Raw genomic sequence first — 23,975 nt, forward strand, 5'->3', positions numbered from 1 at the left:
TTGCCCAGTCAAGGCACATATGGGAGTTGATGCTTCCTGCTCCTCCCTCTCTTCCCTCTCCCCCTTCTCTAAAAATGAATAAATAAGATCTTTTAAAAAATTTTAAAAAATAAAGGTGATAAGCACCTTTGTTAATAGCTAGTTTATCAAGATGCAGTTCTGAATCGAGCTATATTTAAGCACTAAAGACCTGCTAAGGGGATCAGTTGGGACAGTGCCCTTTATAATGGATAGTCTCTTATAGCAACCCATTAGAAGAGTGTAAAATTATCTCTGTTGTTAGCACAGGTAACAACTGGGGGACAAGGGGAAAATATTGTTCAGGAGTAAGCAGTCAAGATTCTACAATATTGGGCATAGAAGTGCCACATATATAAATACATATGTGAGGACACCATGTAGGACTTAAAGAGTCTGAACATGGAGCATATCAATTTAAATGGGGTCTGTGAATGGGGGCCTCCACTTTTAAGTAGTAAAAAGAACTCCACATTCAGAGGCAGATTAAGGTCAGTTGAGGCCCCTGGCACAGAAGAAAATATTGGGTCCCTTTAAAAAAAGACAGAAAATAAAAATACTTGTTAACCATATTTTTAAATAAATAAAAAATGTACTATCAATGTTAAAATTGCACATATGAAATCAAACTTGGTATAATTAGAAAAAAGTGCAAAGTTAGGGTTTTAAAGGGCCCTTCAGAAGTTGGGGCCCAGGGCACGTGCCCGGGGCACCCGCTGTTAAATCCACCTCTGTCCACACTGGGACATAGTAATTATCAGACATTATTTTTGGAGGTAAATATGGCCTCCAACACACCTATTTGACTTCTTCCAGACCTTGAAGCAGATGATGGAAATATGCATATTGATATATCTTTTACTTTTCCAAATTATTTTTTGTTGTTTTATACAACTCTGCCTTATCATAAAAGTATGTTTTAGCTCTTGCTCTGCAGTAATGTTTGGTAGCATCCAGAGTCCAAAAGGCATGACACTTATTTTTATTGCCTTTTATCCATAAACATTTTTCTGTATGTATATATATTTTTTGCAATACTAGTGGAATTCCTTTATAGTTTTACATTTCACTAAAAAGTGTTTCAAAAATAATTTAATGAGGTCAGTAATAGATGTCTTGGTAGCGTATTTTCCTTGAAACTAGACTGTTGTATAGAGACTGCTAATTGATCACCAATATTCACTCGCTCATAATTTAAAAGTGAGACTTACACCTTTTAGTTGGGTACTCAACTGCTCAAATGGAGCCTACATTATATGGCCTCTTAAGGTTAAAGTGTTGCCAACGGGATATAATTGGAAGTGATACATGTGACTTCTGGATCATGCCTTTAAAAGTCCTAGGACATGTATTTCTTGCCCTGTTCCTATTTTTTCTGTGGGGTGTGGAAATAAGAATGAGTATTTTACAGCAATTTCTGATGCTATGGTGGAATTTTTGAGTTGAGGATGGCAAAGCAGCCATGCCAGCCCTGGACTACCATCTTTACCATAATTTGAGAGAGAAATAAACTTGCATTGTATTTAAGCCATTGTATTTTTGGGTCTCTTTGTTAACGCAACTTAGTCTTTACTAAACCTAATAGATAGATGAGCTTATGAACACAAAAGAGTTAGACTTGATGAGGAAGGGAAAGTGGATGGAAGACTTAGGTAAAATTACCCATTCTGAAAAAAAAAAAGGCCTCAGAAAGGAACATCTGTGCAATGTCAAAGAAAGATTCTTCCTTAGGCAAAGGTCATTGAACCTAATAAGTTGGCTATTTGACCTTGGACAACTCACTTAAGTTTTCTCTGACTTTAAAATGAAAAAATTGAAGAAGTTGATTTTTCAAGGATCTTTTCTAGTTCTCATTCTGTAAATGAATATCGTTCTAGAAAAGAATGGAGCCCTGGCCGGTTGGCTCAGCGGTAGTGCGTCGGCCTAGCGTGCGGAGGACCCGGGTTCCATTTCCCCGGCCAGGGCACACAGGAGAAGCGCCCATTTGCTTCTCCACCCCTCCTCCGCGCCTTCCTCTCTGTCTCTCTCTTCCCCTCCCGCAGCCAAGGCCCCATTGGAGCAAAGATGGCCCGAGCACTGGGGATGGCTCTGCGGCCTCTGCCTCAGGCGCTAGAGTGGCTCTGGTCGCAACATGGCGACGCCCAGGATGGGCAGAGCATCGCCCCCTGGTGGGCAGAGCGTCGCCCCTGGTGGGCGTGCCGGGTGGATCCCGGTCGGGCGCATGCAGGAGTCTGTCTGACTATCCCTGTTTCCAGCTTCAGGGAAAAAAAAGAAAAGAAAAAAAAAGAATGGAGAGAGATGAGGATAAACTTCCAACATTAAATGCCTGAATTGCTCCCCCAGAGATGCGTAGTAACCTGTGGACCAACAGCTGGAGCAGATGTTATGGTGGGGTCTAATAGTGCAGCTCTGTTCTCTGATGTGTGCTTGCAAACAGGCTTGTTCTTAATTGATTTCACTTCTTTTTGTTGAACTTTGCTAAAAGCAAGGAGTGGCAGCCAACACCAAGTTACATTCTGACCTTTTGTCAACTACATCCCTCAGAGCTAAAGGCTTCATAATCTGCCTTCCACATTAACACAGGTGATACTTTCCCCAATACATGTGGAAACAGTTACCAGCCTTCCAGCCTGTAGTGTGTTTCTACCTGTCAATGCCATATAGATCTTAGATCTCTGTTATTGCAGCACACCACTTTCATGACCAACTTTCCCTCTGAGGGACTTTGCTAAGCTTCTGTAACAAATGGGTCAAAAAATGCAGTAGCTAAAAGCAAGACAGACTTTTCTCTCATGCAGTAGTACGGAGGTAGACAGGCAGTCTAAGGCCTGTTAGGCCGCTTTGCTTCTCCAGGTAATTCATGGCTTAGGTTCCTTCTACGTTATTGCTCTCCAGTCCCTTAGGCGTCCTTATTGTCCTAAGGGTTTAGGCTGGCTCACTACCCTCACAACTGGGGTCCAGTCATGTGAAAGAGGGAGGAAGTAGAGAGCAAGTAGCCTCACTTTAAGAATTTATTTAAATGATGTATGGTGGTATAGAACTTGCCTAAATCTAATGTCTTTGTAGAGCAAAAGTAGTAAGAGATTTGCAGAAAGTCACAGGTGAAACAATTGGAAAAAACTGCTTTTCTGTACAGTTAGCCACTTCATCATCAGATCTCATTACAGTATTGATTTGGATAGGACTTTACTTTTCCTCTTCTTTCTGATTCTAACATTTAGTTTTGGTTCTCTGAAAAGACACATTCCAAGTGGAAATTTAAACTATGACATGTAATATTTACCATACAAATCTGGGCCTTATACATCTTACTGGGTTCCCAGTGGTGATATACACAGTAACACACGCATGCTGAACCTATTAATATGAATCAAAACTGAATTTGTAACCCAGAGCTATTTACATTTTTCAAGAGATGCCTCCAGATAAAGACAATATTTAACCTAAGATACTTTTAGCGTCCCTCAGGTCATACAATTTTGTCATTCTACCTAACCTGAGCAGCTGTACCCAAGTGACCTGCACCCAAAACCATTTCATCCATTCTTTCTCCGCGTTCTTTTACCTCTCCCATATTTCTCCGTTCTTCTGGACTTAGAGTTGGTCACCTAAGACCAGGTTCGGAGGATCTGGTTGCTAAGAGACAAGACGCTGGGAGGGTGGGGACGCTGCACTGCGACAAGCCTAGGCGTGTATGCCAAGAGAGGGCAGGGGAAGACAGAAGCAGACGCCGCAGCCGTCTGCTGCAGCCACTCGTTCGGCTTCCTCCCGCCCGGCAGGAGCTCGCCGCTCATTGGCTCCGCCGCTGCAGCGCTGGCCCGCGATTGGCCGGGCGGCTTTGGGCCTGGCGCTCCCCGGCCCTAGGCGCTGGTCCCAGCCGCTTACACACGGGCGGGGCGGCGTGTGAGGCTCGGTGTGAGTGTCACGGCCGGGGCGCCGGGGTCGGGTGGAGGGAGCTTCATGGCCCGAGCGCGGACAGAGGCGGCCGCCGCAGGTGACAGAGGAGCAGCAAGGGCCGCCGCGGCCCTATAGAGGTGAGCGGTAGATGGCGGCCTGGGGGCGGCAAGTGCGGCGAGGGGCGGCGCCGTGGCAGCCCGCGCGTTTTCCGCCGCGGCCTCCCTCCCCGGCGGACGGCCGAACGCCCGCGGACGCCCCCCAGCGCAGTCCGCAGCTGTACCCGCCCAGGCTCCCTGAGGCCGCTCCCAGCCTCGCCCCTCTCCCGCGCCTTTGTCCGCTCCCAGCGGGGGCGAGGGCGGAGCGGGAGAGCGCGGAGGTCTGCGGTGCCCCAAGGGCGCGCCGCGCAGGGACGCCCTGGGCCGGAGGCTTGCTGGGCTCTGGTCTAGGCAGCCCGAGTTTCGGGTGTGATTTTACTTTCTCCTTCGCGCAGAAAGCCAGCGGCTCCGTCCTCGTTGGAGGGCAGGGAGCCTGGACACCAGGTGCCCCCTGGTGCGGGCTGACTCAGTGTCACCTCCCGCCCCCTGCGCCAGGGGCCTGTGACCTGTCTGCGGCCCCTCGCTCCCCGTCGCTCCGCTGCTTAGGGAAAGTGGTCTCTGTCTTTGGGAGCCTTATTCAGTTTCAAAAAAAGGGGGGGAAATCATGCCAGTCGTGGACCTCTATTGGTCCTTTTTTTCTTTTTCTTTTCAACTTTTTTTTTAAATGAGAGAAGGGAAGATAGTGAGACTCCCTCAAGCGTCCGAACCACTGACTGCCAGAGGGGAAGTGGGAGGGAAGGGGGAGAGGCAGGGGCAGAGAAGCCGATGGTCACGTCTCCTGTGTGCCCTGACCCGGAATCCAGCCCGGGACGTCCATGCGCTGGGCTGATGCTCTATTCACGGAGCCAACCGGCTAGAGCCTCTGTCGGTCTTAATTCATTAGATTGGTCTTATAGATACATCTAAATAAACCAAGCTTGTGGAAGTGGGGGAGAGGACATGAACTGCATTCTTTAAAAGTGTTGTGCATTAAACAAACAGAATTTTTGTTTCTAGTGAATAACACTTTTCAACCTACACATTAACTTTTAAGATATATTTTGTCATGAATGGGAGTAGATTTAGTAGTAGTGTAATTAGAGCTTCAAACTTTTCTTATTGTCACAGTTTTTGATAAGCCTATACTCCCCCCCCCCCAAGAATGGGATGCACTGTGACAGCTATTCTGAGAGAATTTGTGTGTTATCGTATATTAAGGACTACCCATCAATGCTACGCCTTTCATACTTACATTCAGACTCTAAGGGATGCTTCCTTGAACATTCATTTAATTGAATTAATACTGGGTACTCTTCTCTCACTTGGTATGATTCAGTTGTGTAAAGAAATGTCAACAGAAAAAGAATGTTCACATCTAGATGATTTAAATTATTCTTAAACCATGTATATTATAATATAAATATCATTTGAAATATACATACACGTTTTTAAGTATTTGGTGTGGAGAGTATTTTTTTTTTTTTTAATTTTCTGCACATCTTTTTTCTTTTTTTAATTAATTTATTTATTTATTCATTTTAGAGAGGAGAGGAAGAGACAGAGGGAGAGAGAGAGAGGAGAGACAGAGAGAGAGAAGAGGGGGAGGAGCAGGAAGCATCAACTCCCATATGTGCCTTGACCAGGCAAGCCCAGGGTTTCGAACCGGCGACCTCAGCATTTCCAGGTCGACGCTTTATCCACTGCGCCACCACAGGTCAGGCGAGAGTATTTTGATTAACTGGTGCCTACACATTGTAGGACATAATAAATATTTTAGAATTTTAAATAAATTTTTTGGAAATGAAAAATAAAGCACCTCGTTTCTTGCCTTGAATTCTGTTTTAGACTGTTTTCTACTGAGGCCCTAACAAATTATGAAAAAATACTCCATACCCTAACATGCATCTTTTTTTTTTTTTTTGGTTTTTCTTTTTTTTTTTTGCATTTTTCCGAAGCTGGAATCGGGGAGGCAGACTCCCCGCATGCGCCCGACTGGGATCCACCCGGCATGCCCACCAGGGGGCGATGCTCTGCCCCTCTGGGGCGCTGCTCTGTTGCATCCAGAGCCATCCTAGTGCCTGAGGCAGAGGCCACAGAGCCCATCCTCAGCGCTCAGGCCATCTTTGCTCCAGTGGAGCCTCGGCTTCGGGAGGGGAAGAGAGAGACAGAGAGGAAGGAGAGGGGGAGGGGTGGAGAAGCAGATGGGCGCTTCTCCTGTGTGCCCTGGCTGGGAATCGAACCTGGGACTCCTGCACGCCAGGCCGACACTCTAACATGCATCTTAAATTGAGCCGTGTGGAAAGTGATATGCCAGGCACACAAGTGGAGTACAATTAAGTTTTCTGTAAAATCTATTTTCAGCTGGGATCAAGGCAGTGATTTACATTATTAAAATAATTCTTAGAAATTTTTAATGCCAATAATAGCCAAAATAGGAGGAGGAAAAATAATAACAGTGATGATAAATATTTTACTGAGCACCTTTTGTTTTGTTTTGTTTTGTTTTGTTTTTTTAGAGAGAGAGGCAGACAGAAACAAACAGGGAGAGAGATGAGAAACATCAACTCGTCATTGCAGCATTTTAGTTGTTCATTGATTGCTTTCTTGTACAGGCCTTGCAGGGGGGTTTCAGCTGAGTCAGCGAACCCTTGCTCAAGCCAGAAAGGTTGGGTTTCCAGTCAGTGACTTTTGGGCTCAACCCAGGGACCATATGTCTATGATTCCACTCTCAAGCCAGCAACTTTGGGGTTTCGAATCTGGGTCCTCAGTGTCCCAAGTCGATGCTCTCTCTACTGCACCACCACCTGGTCAAGATGTTGAGCACCTTTTTTATGCTAGATAGTGTTCTGGGTGCTTTATATATTACTGTTTAATCCTTATAACAACCCCAAAGGCAGGTATTATTTTCTTCGAGCTGGGACAATTGAAAGTGGTAAAACTGGATAAGAATCTAGGTCTGACTTTCTACTCATTGTGTTGAAAGTGTACTTCATTGAAAAATTGCTGTCTCTTTTGTCTGCTACCTTTACATTTATAATTTGTTTGATTTGAGGATATTTGGAATGGTAATACTACAAACATACAGTCCTTACTCTGTGCCAGGTAACTCAGTCCATATATCTTCAGAAGTATGTGGGCTAGCCACTCTTTTTTTTTTTACAGATAAGGAAATTGAAGCATAGAGATAAGTGATCTGAACCATATAATACCTTGAATGGTAGAACCAGAATGAAAATTTGGGCTATACTTGTATCCACAACATGATTCTGGCCCATCAACAGTGTACCTCTGGTTGCTAGGAAGCTATGGATTTTATTTTATTTTATTTTATTTTTTTTAATATATTTTTTTAATTTTATTGATTCATTTTAGAGAGGAGAGAGAAAGAGAGAGAGAGATACAGAGGAGAGAGAGACAGAGAGAGAAGGTGGGGAGGAGCTGGAAGCATCAACTCCCATATGTGCCTTGACCAGGCAAGCCCAGGGTTTTGAACTGGTGACCTCAGCATTTCCAGGTCGACACTTTATCCACTGCGCCACCACAGGTCAGGCCTAGGAAGCTATGGATTTTAGAATGCTTAGTATTTTTTTTTTTTTTTTTTTTACAGAGAGAGAGAGTCAGAGAGGATAGACAGGGACAGACAAACAGGAATGGAGAGAGATGAGAAGCATCAATCATCAGTTTTTCGTTGCGACACCTTAGTTGTTCATTGATTGCTTTCTCATATGTGCCTTGACCACAAGACCTCAGCAGACTGAGTGACCCCTTGCCTGAGCCAGCGACCTTGGGTCCATGCTGGTGAGCTTTGCTCAAACCAGATGAGCCCGCGCTCAAGCTGGAGACCTCAGGGTCTTGAACCTGGGTCCTCTGCATCCCAGTTCGACGCTTTATCCACTGTGCCACCGCCTGGTCAGGCTCTTTTTTTTTTTTTTTTAAGTGAGAAACCAGGAGGCAGAGGGACAGACTTCCACATGCACATGACTGGGATCCACCCAGCAAGCCCACTAGGGAGCAATGCTCTGTTGCAACCAGAGCCATTCTAGTGCCTGAGGCAGAGGCCATGGAGCCATCATCCTCAGCACCTGGGCCAACTTTGCTCCAATGGAGCCTTGGCTGTTGGAGGGGAAGAGAGAGATAGAGAGAAAGAAGAGGGAGAAGGGTGGAGAAGCAGATGGGCACTTCTCCTGTGTGCCCTGGCCGGGAACTGAACCCGTGACTTCCACACACCGGGCAGATGCTCTACCACTGAGCCAACTGGCCAGGGCTCATTGCTTCTTTTTAATGCTCATATAGCTATATGTAGGATAACTTTCTGATGACTACCACCCGATGTCCTACATCAATGTTTTATGTAAATAATTACATAATACTAATCATAGTTAACACTTACTGAGAGCTTCTCATTCCAACTCTCCAATCTAACATTTAAACATCTCACACGATCCTCAGCACAATCCTAGGAGATAGATACTGTTATTTGATGCTCTATCACAGCGGTTCTCAACCTGTGGGTCGCGACCCCGGCGGGGGTAGAACGACCAAAATACAGGGGTCGCCTTTGTGTTTTGGTCGTTCGACCCCCGCCGGGGTTGCGACCCACAGGTTGAGAACCGCTGCTCTATCACATTTGTGAAGCATTTTTATTGTCTTCAAAGTGCTGTCACAAAATAATCCCTTTGGTCCTCTCTGTGATGTCAGTCAGAGGTATTATCATTTAATTTTATTACTGAAGTTCAGATAACTTACTTTGACGAGCATATGTGAAGTTAATACTAAAACCAGAGGTGCAGACTTCTGGGTACACTGCTTTTAGCACTGTAGTGGTCTATCAGTGAATCTTTGCTTTGTGCTAGTTCTAAAATATATGATATTTTCCATAGGAACAGCTTCTGTTTGGTGATTATATTCTCAACTCAAAATTCATCAATTAAATCATAGCTATAACTAGCCATAAATCATAGATATAACTAGCTATAGCTATAACTTTGTTTCATTTTTGTCTGTTCTAACTTCAGATACAATACCTGGCACATAGTGGGGTTCAGTAAATGTTTTTTTTGTTTGTTTTTTTTTGTTTGTTTGTTTTTCTGAAGCTGGAAACAGGGAGAGACAGTCAGACAGACTCCCGCATGCGCCCGACCGGGATCCACCCGGCACGCCCACCATGGGGCGACGCTCTGCCCACCAGGGGGCGATGCTCTGCCCATCCTGGGCATCGCCATGTTGCGACCAGAGCCACTCTAGCGCCTGGGGCCGAGGCCAAGGAGCCAACCCCAGCGCCCGGGCCATCTTTGCTCCAATGGAGCCTTGGCTGCGAGAGGGGAGGGAAGGGAAGGGAAGAGAGAGAGAGGAAAGCGCGGCGGAGGGGTGGAGAAGCAAATGGGCGCTTCTCCTGAGTGCCCTGGCCGGGAATCGAACCCGGGTCCTCCACACGCTAGGCAGTAAATGTTTGAATAAAATAAGAAGTGTCTCACATACAGTGATACCAAAAAAAAAGTTTTTAAAATTATTTTCTTTAATCTTGGCTTTCTTGAAGTACAGTTGACATAAATTTTTATAATTCTCTAAGTTAAATGGTGTAGCTTTATTTTCACATTGATATCACAGCCTTCCCCACCTCACAAACAGAATTTTTCAAAATTATTTGATTGAATTATAACTAACTTTGAGGTGTTTTACTCTGTTTTTCTCTACCCTAAACCATCATTCTCAATCTGCTCTCTCCTTGTACCTCTTGCATATAATGGAAACAACATAGATGCGAGAGTCAGTTTTTGCTCTACCTCTTATTAGTTCTGTGGCCTTCTACAAGTTACTTCTCTGAACCTGTTTATTCATCTTGTAAAAGTGGGGAGAACCCCTGTTTCATAGGGTCGTAGTGAGATTTTATTGAAATAACAGTTCCACCATCCTAGAAAATACTCAGTACATACTAGTTATATGTGTCCCTCCTCTGGCTCTCAGCAAATGATATTAAAATGATCAGTCTGCTAGTACCCTTCACCAAACCACAAACTCTTCAAGGACAAGGACCTACCATATTTATTTTTGAATCCCTGATGCTTGGCATATATTTGGGACTCTCTAAATGTTTATTGAACTACATTCATTTGGAAAGCCACCTATAGCCTTTTTTTCTTGGTAATCCTATTGCCTGAAGATTTTGGACACCCTTGGTCAATGGATATGTTATTCAGGGGCTCCTGGATTGAATAGGGGACGTGATTTGGGGAAGAAGCAAGGGGAGCCTCCAGTTTGCAGGAGTGAGCACGTGTGTGTTTGTTGTGTGTAGGTGTTTTGGCTTATTATATGAGTGTCTGGGTATATGTTTGCATGTATGTAAGGATTAAACCTTATCAGGCAATTGTTACATTACTTCTGAAGACAAGGAAGAAGAGGAGAACTATCTAAAAAATGTTTCAGACATATAAAAACGACACAGTTATAGTTGTTGATATAATTTCCCTATCATTTGTAGGTAATAATCACATGGCACAGTAACAATGATTATGCTTATCCTAAAATGTCAGATTAACTTGGGTTTAAGTTTCATTTGATTACATCAGTACAAATGAAGTATATTCAGCCTTCCTTGTTCGTAGAGTGGACATTCACTCACAGAAAAATAAACATTGCTTAGGACTAAAATGAAATTATAATTCTTTTTAATTAGCTATTTTTACAGTTTAACTCTACCATCCATGAATTGCTAATCAAAGTATAAATCAGATATGCTTAAGAAGATATATTGTGTTCAACTTTTTTCCCCAATGTTTTATTGTGAAAAGTCTAAACATACAGTAAAGTCAAAAGAATTTTTTTTTTTTTAAGTAAGAGGAGGGAGATAGGGAAACAGACTCCTGCATGCACCCCGACTGGGATCTACACAGGTCTATGCTCAAATCAACTGGGCTAGTTTTAGCTCCTGAGACTGATGCACTCGAACCAATTGAGCCACTGGCTGTGGGAGGGGAAGAGAGAGGTAAGGGGGAGAGAAGCAGATGGTTGCTTTCTTTGTGCCCTGACCAGGAATTGAACCCGGGACATCCATATGCTGGGCTGATGCTTTATCCACTGAGCAAACCAGCCAGGACCTCTTATATTCTACCACTAATATTTCTGTATCATATATACTTTAATCACATGTAGATCTATTGATCCATCCTGCTAGCCATCCATCCATCCACCAAGTCATAATATTAAAATGCTGTTATATCTGAAGAGTTTGAACTATATATTTTGTGTTAACTTTAGGTCAGCTTATTATTCCTTTACATAGTAACAGATCATTTTTAAGAATGAATTTTAACTGGTTTATAATGATCTAAAACATTTGTGTATCAGATGCAAATAAATCTGTTCTCTATCTCTAGTTACAAAAGATGAGTCGTGGATATTCAGAAAACAACAATTTCCTGAACAATAATAATCAGATGGTATTGGACATGATCCTTTATCCATTAATCGGAATCCATCAGACCATCAACTGGGAAACTGTAGCAAGGCTTGTGCCTGGATTAACACCCAAAGAGGTAAATACCAGTCCCACAGGTATTTCCTGAAAAAAAATCAGAAAAAATGATCAATTTCAAGGAACAACTAATAAAAGAGAAAAAAAGGTTTGAGTTTTACTTATTCATATGTAGGTATAAATACTGAATGTGCATATGATACGATTTGACTAGATACAAACTGTATATAAATTATATAATACATTAACACATCTGGTATGTTTAATTTTAACCTTATCTTGCATGTTTATATAACTGAAAATTCAGTAACAATATCTTAATTTAAGCAATAGAAGTGTTCCTATAAAATTATGGGTAGATAAAATTTTTGTAAATAAGATTGTTTTATTAAATCTCTAACATACTGCTCACAAAAATTAGGGGATTTTTAAAGTGAATATGAAGTGATAAAAAAAGCATTTGATTTTTTTCTTATTAAACAAGAACATCATCCTGACCTGTGGTGGCGCAGTGGATAAAGCGTCGACCTGAAATGCTGAGGTCGCCGGTTCAAAACCCTGGGCTTGCCTGGTAAAGGCACATATGGGTATTGATGCTTCCTGTTCTCTCTCTATCTCTCCCTCTCTCTCTCCCCCTCTCTCTCTAATAAAAATGAATAAATAAAAAAAAATCTAAAAAAAAAAAAGTGATCAAACAAGAACATCAGAAAAGCAAACAAGTCAAAGAAAGTTGTTTGATTATGCAAATGAGATGCAAAATCAACTTTTATTTCATTGGTGGAAATGCACTCTGCAGAAGGCTGGAAGTACTGGAGTATCTGCGTGTTTCCTGATCCCCTAATTTCTGTGAGCAGTGTGCTATGAGTAATGTACAGACCAATTTAAAGGCAAAAAACTTAAAATTCCCTATATTTTTTTTAATTTTTTTTATTAAATTTCTATTTTTTATTTTTTTACAGGGACAGAGAGAGAGTCAGAGGGATAGATATAGACAGACAGGAACGAAGAGAGATGAGAAGCATCAATTATCAGTTTTTCGTTGCAACATCATAGTTGTTCATTGATTGCTTTCTCATATGTGCCATGACCACACCACGGGCCTTCAGCAGACTGAGTAACACCCCCCCACCCCACCCTCCCGCTCGAGCCAGTGACCTTGGGTTCAGGCTAGTGAGCTTTTTGCTCAAGCCAGATGAGCCCGCGCTCCAGTTGGCAAACCCGGGATCTCGAACCTGGATCCTTCCACGTCCCAGTCCGACGCTCTATTCACTGCGCCACTGCTGGGTCAGGCAGATTCCCGATATTGACTTAAATTATTTTTATTATCATGTAAATTAAATGAGCTCTAATGATACTAAGTATAAACACCCTCCCTACACCACCATAAACCTGATTCACAGATTATAGACACAAGTGAAAACTAAAAGACAACACAGTGTAAACTAATGCTTACTTAATGTGATCAATTTAGTGTTTTGCTGAAATTGATTTGCTGATTATAACAAAAATATTGTGCGGTCTGTTGTAGCACAGAATTTTTTGCATTCAGCTAATACTGCCTTGTGCCTTTCAAAGCCTTCATTCTTTCTCCACTTTCCTCTCTAACCTACTCTGAAGCCTTACATTGCACAATGACATGACTTCCCTTCCCTTGACACTAATGTATCTCTCCTCCACCAAGTCCCTTCCCTACCTTTGTCCTTTTGTAAAATTAGCTAGACAATTTATTTTTTTTTATTTTTTTTATTTTTTATTTTTTATTTTTTTTTATTAATTTAGCTAGACAATTTAAATATTTCTTGGTATGAACTTAATTGTAAAGAACAAGCAAATGGTCACTGAAATAATCTGTCATTCTGATGATCTAGAGGATTTTATTAATGTTATTATATTCAGAATTTAAATTAATGTTATTATATTCAGAAACTTAACATCTAAAAATTCCTATAGGGAACTCTTCAGTTTCTGATAATTTGTCCATGAACATGTCAATATTAAGAAACATTGACCTTAGAATTTTTGCTGTTAAAAGGAATCCTGCAGTGAGTGAGTCATCTCAGAGTTCTAGAAGTGGAAATGAAGTTAGTCATTTTTCCCAGTAGGTTTTAAGCATTTCCCCCTCTGCCTGGCCCATCATATATTATACATTCAATAAATACTGTGGAATTGGTAAATGAACCAAGTCACACCCTCTTCTTTTATAGCTGAAAAAAACAGTACCCATAGGGATTACTTGCCCTCGGATATGTTATAGGTCTTGTGAAATGATGTTGGAACTTATGTTTTTGTGTATATTATCATTCCCTAATTTATATGTTTCCACCTTTTGGATTTTTACATGTTAGGCTTTAAAACAGGGAATAGTTGGGCCCTGGGGCTGGTTAGCTCAGTCACTTAGAGTGTTGTCCCGAAACAACAAGGTTGCAGGTTTGATCCCTGGTCAGGTCACACACAGAGGAAGCAACCAGTGAATGCACAACTAAGTAGAACAACAAATGAATGCTTCCCTTCCCCCCTTTCCTTTCTCTGTCTCTCTCTTTCAAAAAAAAAAAATCAATCAATCAATAAAAATTAATGGCCGATAGCTTGGTTGGTTGAAGTGTTGTCCAGAAGCTCAGCGATTGCTGTTTCGATCTCCAGTCAGGGCACATACAGTAACAGCCAGCCCAATATTCCTGTCTTTCTGTCTCTCTCTCCCTGCTTCTCTCTCTCAAAAACAACAACAACAAAAAAAAAAAACAGGGAAAACTTGGTGAATTCAACTACTTTTCTAACTTTTTATTGTATTTTCATACATATAGAAAAGTTGAAAAAATAGTATAGCATCCATATCTTTTATATAGGTTCAGCAATTCTAGGTATTTGTTTGATCTCTTTATGTAATTTTTTTCTGTGACATTTAAAAGTAAGTTCCAGACATCATAGTGTTTCACGCTCTAGACTGCAACATGCATCTCCTTAAAATAAGGACATTATTACATAACCAGAGTGCCATAATCAAACCTAAGAAAATTAACAATATCTCCACCGTATCATCTGATATCAACTACATGATGAATCAGACTATTTTTACGTAGTATTAATTTTAAAATAAATTTTATTACTAAAAATACATGTTCTTAAAGAATACACACACAGAGAATACAGTGAAAAAATCATAATTTATTAATTTGACCCTACCTAAAGTAAGATATACACCTTGTATATATGCTTCCAGATTCTTTTCTATACATGTATTCAGTCTTAAAGTAGACATATAACAAATGTACTGTTTTGCTGCATGCTTTTTTACTTAGCATATTGTAAACATCTTAATGTGTCAGTAATAGACTTCTATAATATTGGGTGGCAGTATATGATTCTTTTATTTGAGCTATATCATAATTTATTGATCTAGTTCCTTTTGTTGGCTATGTAGGCTATATTCAACTTTTGACTACTACAAATAAATATCTTATTCTTCTTTCCTTAAGGGATAATCTCAGAAGCAGAATTGCTTGATCAGAGGGCTTACGCATTTTTCAAGGCTCTTGTTGCATATTGCCCACTAGAAGGGTCATCCATGTTATACTCCAGTCAGCATAACTGGGTGTCTGACCTTTACACTGTCTATAAAAGTATTATTTGTATGTGTGTGTCTTCAAAATTCTCATTTACATATATGTGTGTGTGTGTGTGTGTGTGTGTGTGTGTGTATATATATATATTTTTTTTTTTTTTTTGTATTTTTCTGAAGCTGGAAACGGGGAGGCAGTCAGATAGACTCTGCATGTGTGCAACCGGGATCCACCCAGCATGCCCACCAGGGGGCGATGCTCTGCCCATCTGGAGCGTCGCTCTGTTGCAACCAGAGCCATTCTAGCGCCTGAGGCAGAGGCCACAGAGTCATCCTCAGCGCCCAGGCCAACTTTTGCTCCAATGGAGTGTTGGCTGCGGGAGGGGGAGAGACCGAGAGAAAGGAGAGGGGGAGGGGTGGAGAAGCAGATGGACGCTTCTCCTGTGTGCCCTGGCCAGGAATCGAACCTGGGACTCCTGCACACCAGGCCGACGCTCTACCACTGAGCCAACCGGCCAGGGCCTTACATATATTTTTAATAAGTGTTATTTCATTACAGTTTCAATTACCTTTCTCTAAATCCTGAAGAGGTTGAATGTTTTATATTTTATTTTTCCATGTCCTTTTTCTATTTGTGGATTTGGTACTGGTATAATAACAGTTTTCTATGTATTAAATATATTAACCTTGATCAACCTTGTTTCTCGGTTTGTTTTTAACCTATTAAGTTACTATAGTCACATGGGTACAAATGTATAAAAGTTTGTGTTAAAATCTATGAACATTTTACTCCGATGTCTGCCTTTTTAGTCATGCTTAGAAAATTCTTCTCACCCAATTTATACTTGTATATTTTTTGAGAGTCCTATAGTTTTAACTTTTATATTTAGTTTTTGATCTTTTGAGCTAATTTTTGCATATGGTGTTAGATAAGGGGTTTAACTTCATTCTTTTGTACATAGATATGTAATTTTTGCTTAAACACAGAAGAGCAGTTAGCAATATATGTATTTTTTTAAAATTTTTGTGACAGAGACAGAGATAGGGACAGACAGACAGGAAGGGAGAGAGATGAGAAACATCAATTCCTCTTTGTGGCATCTTAGTTGTTCATTGATTGCTTTCTCTTATATGCCTTGACGGCGGTTGGGGGGCTACAGCAGACTGAGTGACCCCTTGCTTAAGCCACCGACCTTGGGCTCAAGCTGGTGAGCCTTGCTCAAACCAGATGAGTTTGCACTCAAACTGGCGACCTCAGGGTCTCAAACCTGGGTCCTTCACATCCCAATCCAGTGCTCTATCCACTGCACCACCATCTGGTCAGGCTAACAATATATTTTTAATTGAATTGATTGGAGTAACATTGGTTAATGAAATTATATAGGTTTCAAGGGTACAATTCTATAGTACATTGTACATTGTAGTGTGTGTTCACCATTTATCCCTGCTGCACCCTCTTGTACCTCCTCCTAGCCCCCTGACCTAAGGTAATCACAAACTTGACATTGTCTATGAGGGTTTTTTTTTTTCTTAACCCCTTCACCTTTTTCACCCAGCCCGCAACCCCCCCCCCTTCCCTCTAAAGGCTGTCAGTCTGTTCTCTTATCAGTCTGTTTCTATATTGTTTGTTAGTTTATTTTGTTCATTAGATTCCACATTTGAGTGAAATTGTATGGTACTTGTCTTTCTCTGACTGACTTATTTTACTTAGCACAGTGCCCTCTAGGTCCATCCATGCTGTCACAAAGGGTAAGATTTCCTTCTTTTTTTTATGGTTGAGTGGTATTCTGTTGTGTAAATGTACCATAGCTTTTTTTTTTTTTTTTTTTTTTTAACAGATACAGAAAGTCAGAGTGAGGGGTAGACAAGGGACAGACAGGAACGGAGAGATGAGAAGCATCATTAGTTTTTCATTGCGCATTGTGACACCTTAGTTGTTCATTGATTGCTTTCTCATATGTGCCTTGACCATGGGCCTTCAGCAGACCGAGTAACCCCTTGCTTGAGCAAGCGACCTTGGGTCCAAGCTGGTGAATTTTTGCTCAAACCAGATGAGCCCACGCTTGAGCTGGCGACCTCGGGGTCTCGAACCTGGGTCTTCTGCATCCCAGTCCGACGCTCTATCCACTGCGCCACTGCCTGGTCAGGCTGTACCACAGCTTTTTTATCCACTTATCTATTGATGGACGACATTTGGGCTGCTTCCAAATATTGACTATTGCAAATAATACTGCAAAAAACATAGGGGTACATATATTCTTTCCAATTAATGTTTTAGGTTTCTTTGGGTATATATCCAGAAGTCGAATCACTGGGTCATAAGGCAATTACATTTTTAATTTTTTTAATCTGTTTATTTTATTGATTATAAAGAGAGGAAGGGAGAGAGCGAGAAAGAGATGGGAACATTGATCTGTTCTGTATATGCCTTGACTGGGAATTGAACTGGCAACCTTTGTGCTTCAGGATGATGCTCTAACCAAAGAAGCTATTTGGCCAGGGAACATTTTTAAAAGGCGAAAGATTTATACGATCTGAAAAGAAACTATGTATTAAATATATTAACCTGGACACATTTTTAATTTGGGGGATAACTATACTGCTTTCCACAGTGGCTGTACCAGTCTGCATTCACCAACAATGCACAAAGGTTACCATTTGTTCACATCCTCGCCAATACTTGTTTTTTGTTAATTTAATGCTAAAAGCCATTCTGACAAATGTGAGGTAATATCTCATTGTGGTTTTAATTTGCAATTTTCTGATGATTAGTGATGTTGAACGTCTTTTCATGTGCCTATTGGCCATCGGTATGTCCTCTTTGAAGAAGTGTCTATTGAGGTCCTTTGCGCATATTTTAATTGAATTGTTTTTTTTGTTTGTGTGTGTGTTAAGTTGTATACGTTTTTTATAGACTTTGAATATTAACCTCTTATTAAATGTATCATTTGAAAATATGTTCTCCCATTCAGTGAGTGGTCTTTTCATTTTGTTGATTATCTCCTTTGCTGTGCAAAAACTTTTTAGTGTGACATAGTCCCGTTTGTTTATTTTTTCTCTTATTTCCCTTGCCCAAGGAAATATAGCAGAAAAAAATATTGCTACATAAAAATGTCTAAAATTTTACTGCCTATGTTTTCTTCTAGGATTTTTATGGTTTTGAGTCTAACATTTAAGTATTTAATTCATTTTGAGTTTACTCTGGTGTATGGTGCAAGTTGGTTTGGTGATCTAGTTTCATTTATGTATCTGTCCAATTTTCCCAACACTATTTATTTATTTATTTATTTCGTGACAGAAGGAGAGAGACAAAGAGAAGGACAGATAGGGACAGACAGACAGGAAGGGAGAGAGATGAGAAGCATCAATTCTTCGTTGTGGCTCCTTAGTCTCCTTAGTTGTTCATTCACTGCTTTCTCATATGTGCCTTGACTGGGGGGCTACAGCAGAGCAAATGACCCCTTGATCAAGCCAGTGACCTTGGACCCAAATCAAGAACCTTGGGCTTCAAGCCAGCGACCCTTGGGCTCAAGCCAGGGACCATGTGGTCACGCCTCTGATCCCATTCTCAAGCCAGTGACCCCGTGCTCAAGCTGGCAACCTTGGGGTTTTGAACCTGGGTCCTTTGTGTCCCGGTCCAATGCTCTATTCACTGCACCAGTCAGGCCCCAACACTATTTATTTAATAGGCTATGTTACCCCATCATAGATTTTTGCATCCTTTGAACTATATAGTTTAAAGTATTTATAGTTTTTTTAAAATTTTTATTAATTGATTTTAGAGAGAAAGAGAAAGGGAGAGACGAGGGAGAGAAAGATAAATATTGATTTGCTGTTCTATCCATTCATGCATTCATTGGTTGACTCCTTCATGTGCCCCAACCAGGGATCAGAGCTCCAGCCTTGGTGCATTGGGACGAGCCTCCAACTGACTGAGCTACCCAGCCTGGGCTAGTTTATTTGGTATTTAAGCAATCATGTATTCATTTCAAATATTCAGAATGCATAATTTTCTTGTTTTTTAACTATTAGAAATTGCTGTTAGTGTTAAGATAAATCTATATTCAATTCCCAACAAACCTATAAACTTTACCTAAATGATATCAAAAGAATCTGTATTTTAAAAGCCTACCTACCACTTTCTTTGTGTTGCAAAATATAAACTCATTTTGTAGGAAAAATGGATCTGGTTAAATCATTTATATTTTTTATCCTCTATAGGTACATGTGAACCTCTACATTTTTCTAATGATGTTTGTTTGTTTTTTGTCCCAGACTTTCAACACTACTTTTTTCAGTACTCATAAAATGTTTTCCATTTCTTATTTTACCATATTACTTATTTTTATTTAAGACTCTGTTTAAAAAGATGAGCATAAAAAAAGATGAGCATATTGATTACCTAATATTTTAGTCTATATGTATGTACTATATCTTTTATTTTTACTTTTTTTTAGTGACAGAGAGAGATAGACAGACTGACAGACAGATGGAAGAGAGAGAGATGAGAAGCGTCAACTCATAGTTATGGCACTTTAGTTGTTTATTGATTGCTTCTCATGTGTGCCCTGACTGGGGCCTCCAGCTGACCCAATGACCTCTTGCTCAAGCCTTGGGCTTCAAGCCAGCAACCTTGGCTTCAAGCCAGCAACCATGGGGTCATGTTTATGATCCCATGCTCAAGCCAGTGACCCCGTGCTCAGGCCGGAGACCTTGGGGTTTCAATCCTAGGTCTTCAGCATCCAGGGTGAACACTCTATCCACTGGGCCACCACCTGGTCAGGGTACATTTACATATCTTTTAAGTGCCTTTTTATATTTTTCTTTTTTTTTTTTAAATTTATTTATTCTTTAGAGAGGAGAGGGAGAGACAGAGAGAGAGAAATGGGGAGGAGCTGGAAGCATCAACTCTCATATGTGCCTTGACCAGGCAAGCCCAGGGTTTCAAACTGGCGACCTCAGCATTTCCAGGTCGACGCTTTATCCACTGCGCCACCACAGGTCAGGCTTAAGTGCCTTTTTAAAAAAGTATTACTTCACTCCTGGCCGGGTTGCTCAGTGGATAAAGCATCATCTAGTGGGCCAAGGTCACAGATTTGATTCCTGGTGAGGGCATGTAGGAGAAGCAGTCAATGAATGTACAACTAAATGGAGCAGCTAAGTGGAAGAACGAGTTGATGCTTCTTTCCATCTCTGTCTCTGACACTGAAATCAATGGGGAATAATTAAGAATAAATAAAAAGTATTACTTCACTTTTCAAAGGCTTGAGTAGGCATTTTTTGTAGTAACTGTGTAAACATCCATACTGAAAATAGTGCTTAAGATTTAGTGGATACTTGTTAAATATTTGTAATAAATGAATGATGGCATATCCAATGCATTATTCATTTAATATGTACACATATGTGGCATATATTTTTCTTATTTTACACCTCCCAGATTACTAAATCTGCTGTAGAATTTACCATCTACATTGATGATGAGATTGAAAAATGGATGCTATAGCAGTGTTGTTTCATCAACACTTACAGTCAGGAAGGCATTTTATGTTGTGACCTTAGAATACACATAGAAATGACATTTTTGTGAAGGAATGCTTAGCCTTACTATGCTTATTGCACTCTTGATATTTTTTAATCTATTCTATTTTTTTTAATTGCTAATCTGGACCTTCTCACCTGATTTCATGACTAATGGGTTAGGGGAAGACACTATACTAGAACAAACTATGGTCACATATGTGGCAATGAAGTATTACTACAGTATTTTGTGCAAGGTGAACCCTCACTGTTAGGAACAGTCTTCATGATTCTAATAAAGAAAATCTAGTGTCACAAATCAAATACTTTCTGGTTTACTTTCCATTGTAGGTTAGAATGTGGTCTTATTTCTGGTGGAAACTCGGTTCATGTAAAAATACTAGCCAAGTTTTTAACTAAATTGTTAAAATTGTCAACTGATAATAGATACAGACCACCTGAAATATGGTGATAAAGGCATTCTTTATTTTTCTACAAGAGCGTAAATATATTATGCTTTTGGATTAAAGCTTATATGTTTTTTAAATTCTACCCTGGCCTGACTTGTGGTGGCACAGTGGATAGAGCATCAACCAGGAACGTTGAGGTCCCAGGTTTGAAAACTGAGGTTGCCAGCTTGAGTGTGGGCTCATTCAGCTTGAGCACAGGCTCATCTGGCTTGAGCAGGCTTACCAGCTTGAACATGGGGTCACTGGCTTGAGCATGGAATCAGCAACCCATGGTTGCTAGCTTGAGCCCAAAGGTCACTAGCTTGAGTCTGAGGTCTCCAGTTTGAGGAACGGGTTACTGACTCGGCTGGAGCCCCCTGGTCAAGGCACATATGAGAAGCAATCAATGAACAACTGAAGTGCTGCAACTACGAGTTGATGCTTCTCATCTATCTCCCTTCCTGTCTCTGTCTCTATTTCTCTCTTTGTCTCTCTCTCCCTCTTGCTAAAAAGTATAATAATAATGTCAGATGCTTCTGTGTTTTGAAAAGTATGTATGTTTTTCAGTAGTTACCTAATGGATTAATATTCACTTACAAAAAATCATAGAGAAGTGTCTTCAAATAGTAGGCAAGAATATATCTTCTCATTTTTTTAATTTAAAAAACTTCCAGACCTTCATTTACTTCCTTTTATATCATTACAGTGTGTGAAAAGGTTTGAGGAACTGAAGAGCAGTGGAAGCTCACCTGTTGACAACCATTATAGTCCCCTAATGGCTGGAGAGAGTCCTGTTGAAACTCTAGCCACATATATAAAATCCTCACTTCTTGACATACAGGGAGAATTTCAGGACACTTTGGTTGGTCAGGATGCAGTTTCCAAAACAGGTAAGATTTTAAAATAAAATGCAGTGTTTGTCCTTATGATAATTCTGCAAAATACTATGTATGCCAATTATCCTTTTTCATTTATTTAAAGGCTAATGTAAACATTAATAGAAATATCTATTAGTATTTATATTTTCCTAAATTTTAGAAATTTATCTTTTCTATATTTGAAAAATTTTTAAATGTTAGTATGCAGGTCATTAACTGTTTCCAAAAAAAGCTCTTTACTATACTGAAATTTACTACTGCAATCTGTTAGCCTAGTTATGTCATATTGTAAAGAGATTTGACCCATACCTTTTTCTTTCTTTTTCCAGAGGGAATGTTGCTTGTCTGTGTTCTCTTTTTTATAGCTATCCTTTATAGCAGTCAACAATAACGTCAAATGACACAGTGTCAGGGTAGAAGACATGTCTTTTACAGTTGCTTTGGAAATAATAACTGGCTTTAGAAATCCTCAGTGTAGTGATTTGTTTTAATCTCAGCAGCAGCAGTTAGAATATTGATGTAAAAATTTACTTCAGGATGAGAAATTTATATTGTTGTCTTTTGAGCATTTGACCCTGCCTGTACACACCCTATCAGTATTTTTTTTAAATCTTCAGTGTAACATTAGAAATTTGTGATTTTATTTTGAACTTTTTCTTTCATAGACCTTTGGAAATATTGAGGGAAATGCCATCTGACAAATTTCCATCTTTAACTAACCTTGGAAACCATGCATTTATAGTATAACCATTTAATAAGTAAAAACCCTTTCTGAGCTAGAAATGCTAACCTCGCCCCTTTGTTTTGTATTTGTTTGTTTCTGTATTTAAGGAAGACATAGTATAGCTCCCACAAGGAATTGTTCTTCAGAAAGTGAAAATTGTACTACTAATAATGATGGAGAAAAGACTGAAGAATCTGAAGGGTAGGAGGCTGGTTCTTTGCTAGATAAGATTTAATATGAATATCAACTTTAAATTATACTATATATGATTGATGATTGTATACACCAGTTACCATAATTTAGGAAATATCTCATTATACAATTGCTAAAACAATTTAAGTCATTTTAAAAATTAATTTTCATTTTATAAGTATTAGAAATAACATCTATTAACATAAAACTTTGAAAAGTAAATTTTAAAATCCAAAGGAAAATCTGTCATTAGTTCTTTGTTAAAGAAATGATATATAATATAAACAATATATTTGAATATAATTACTTATAGAAACATTTAAATTTTTATTTTTTAAATTGATTTTGGAGAGAGGAAGATAGAGACAGAGAGAAACATCAATTTGTTGTTCCATTTACTTATGCATTCATTGATTGATTCTTATATGTGTCCTGACTGGGGATCAAACCTGCAACTTTGGTGTATCATGTCAATGCTCTAACCAATTGAGCTACCTGGCCAGGGTCATTATAGAAATGTTTAAAAATTAGAATATATATTTCAATATATTGCAAATTTTGATAGTTTTGTATTGTTTCATATATATTACATACAATAAACTGTACATATTTTAAGTATTCCTTATAATGAGTCTTAACAAATGGGGTCACCATGTAACTATCACCCAAATGAAAGTATAGAACATTTTCATCTTCTCTAAAAGTTCCTTTGTGCCTGACCAGGTGGTGGCGCAGTGGATAGAGCGTCAGACTGGGATGCGGAAGGACCCAGGTTCGAGACCCCGAGGGTCGCCAGCTTGAGCGTGGGCTCATCGGGTTTGAGCAAAGCTCACCAGCTTGGACCCAAGGTCGCTGGCTCGAGCAAGGGGTTACTCAGTCTGCTGTAGCCCCCTGGTCAAGGCACATATGAGAAAGCAATAATGAACAACTAAAGTGCCACAACAAAAAACTGATGATTGATGCTTCTCATCTCTCTCCGTTTCTGTCTGTCTGTTTCTATCTATCCCTTTCTCTGACTCTCTCTCTGTCTCTGTAAAAAAATAAAATAAATAAAAGTTCCTTTGTGTATTTTCAGTTTAGCTAGTTTTTTTATAACAAGCTAGCCATACATAACATGCCATACATAACATTTACCCTTTTCAAAATGTTGTGGAGGTAGATATATAGTAGTAATGATGGCACAACAATGTGGAAGT

General features: G+C 40.0%; 1 protein-coding gene across 3 annotated transcripts in view; it reads left to right on the plus strand.

Moving 5' to 3' along the window:
- The window catches only part of SANBR (SANT and BTB domain regulator of CSR), a 108,795-nt gene that overhangs the window by 41,930 nt on the left and 42,890 nt on the right, over positions 1–23,975 (plus strand). Inside the window, exons 1-4 of one of the 3 annotated variants that reach the window (XM_066267199.1) lie at positions 3,861–4,052; positions 11,363–11,521; positions 21,692–21,875; positions 22,695–22,788. In XM_066267199.1, the coding sequence (XP_066123296.1) occupies positions 11,372–11,521; positions 21,692–21,875; positions 22,695–22,788 (428 nt within the window). In that variant the 5' untranslated portion in view covers positions 3,861–4,052; positions 11,363–11,371. Of the gene's footprint in view, positions 1–3,860; positions 4,053–11,362; positions 11,522–21,691; positions 21,876–22,694; positions 22,789–23,975 lie in introns of those variants that run through there. The other 2 variants (XM_066267200.1, XM_066267201.1) reach the window with 2 other exon arrangements.

This window comes from Saccopteryx bilineata, chromosome 3 (assembly GCF_036850765.1).
Source record: "Saccopteryx bilineata isolate mSacBil1 chromosome 3, mSacBil1_pri_phased_curated, whole genome shotgun sequence".
NCBI classification, from domain to species: domain Eukaryota; kingdom Metazoa; phylum Chordata; class Mammalia; order Chiroptera; family Emballonuridae; genus Saccopteryx; species Saccopteryx bilineata.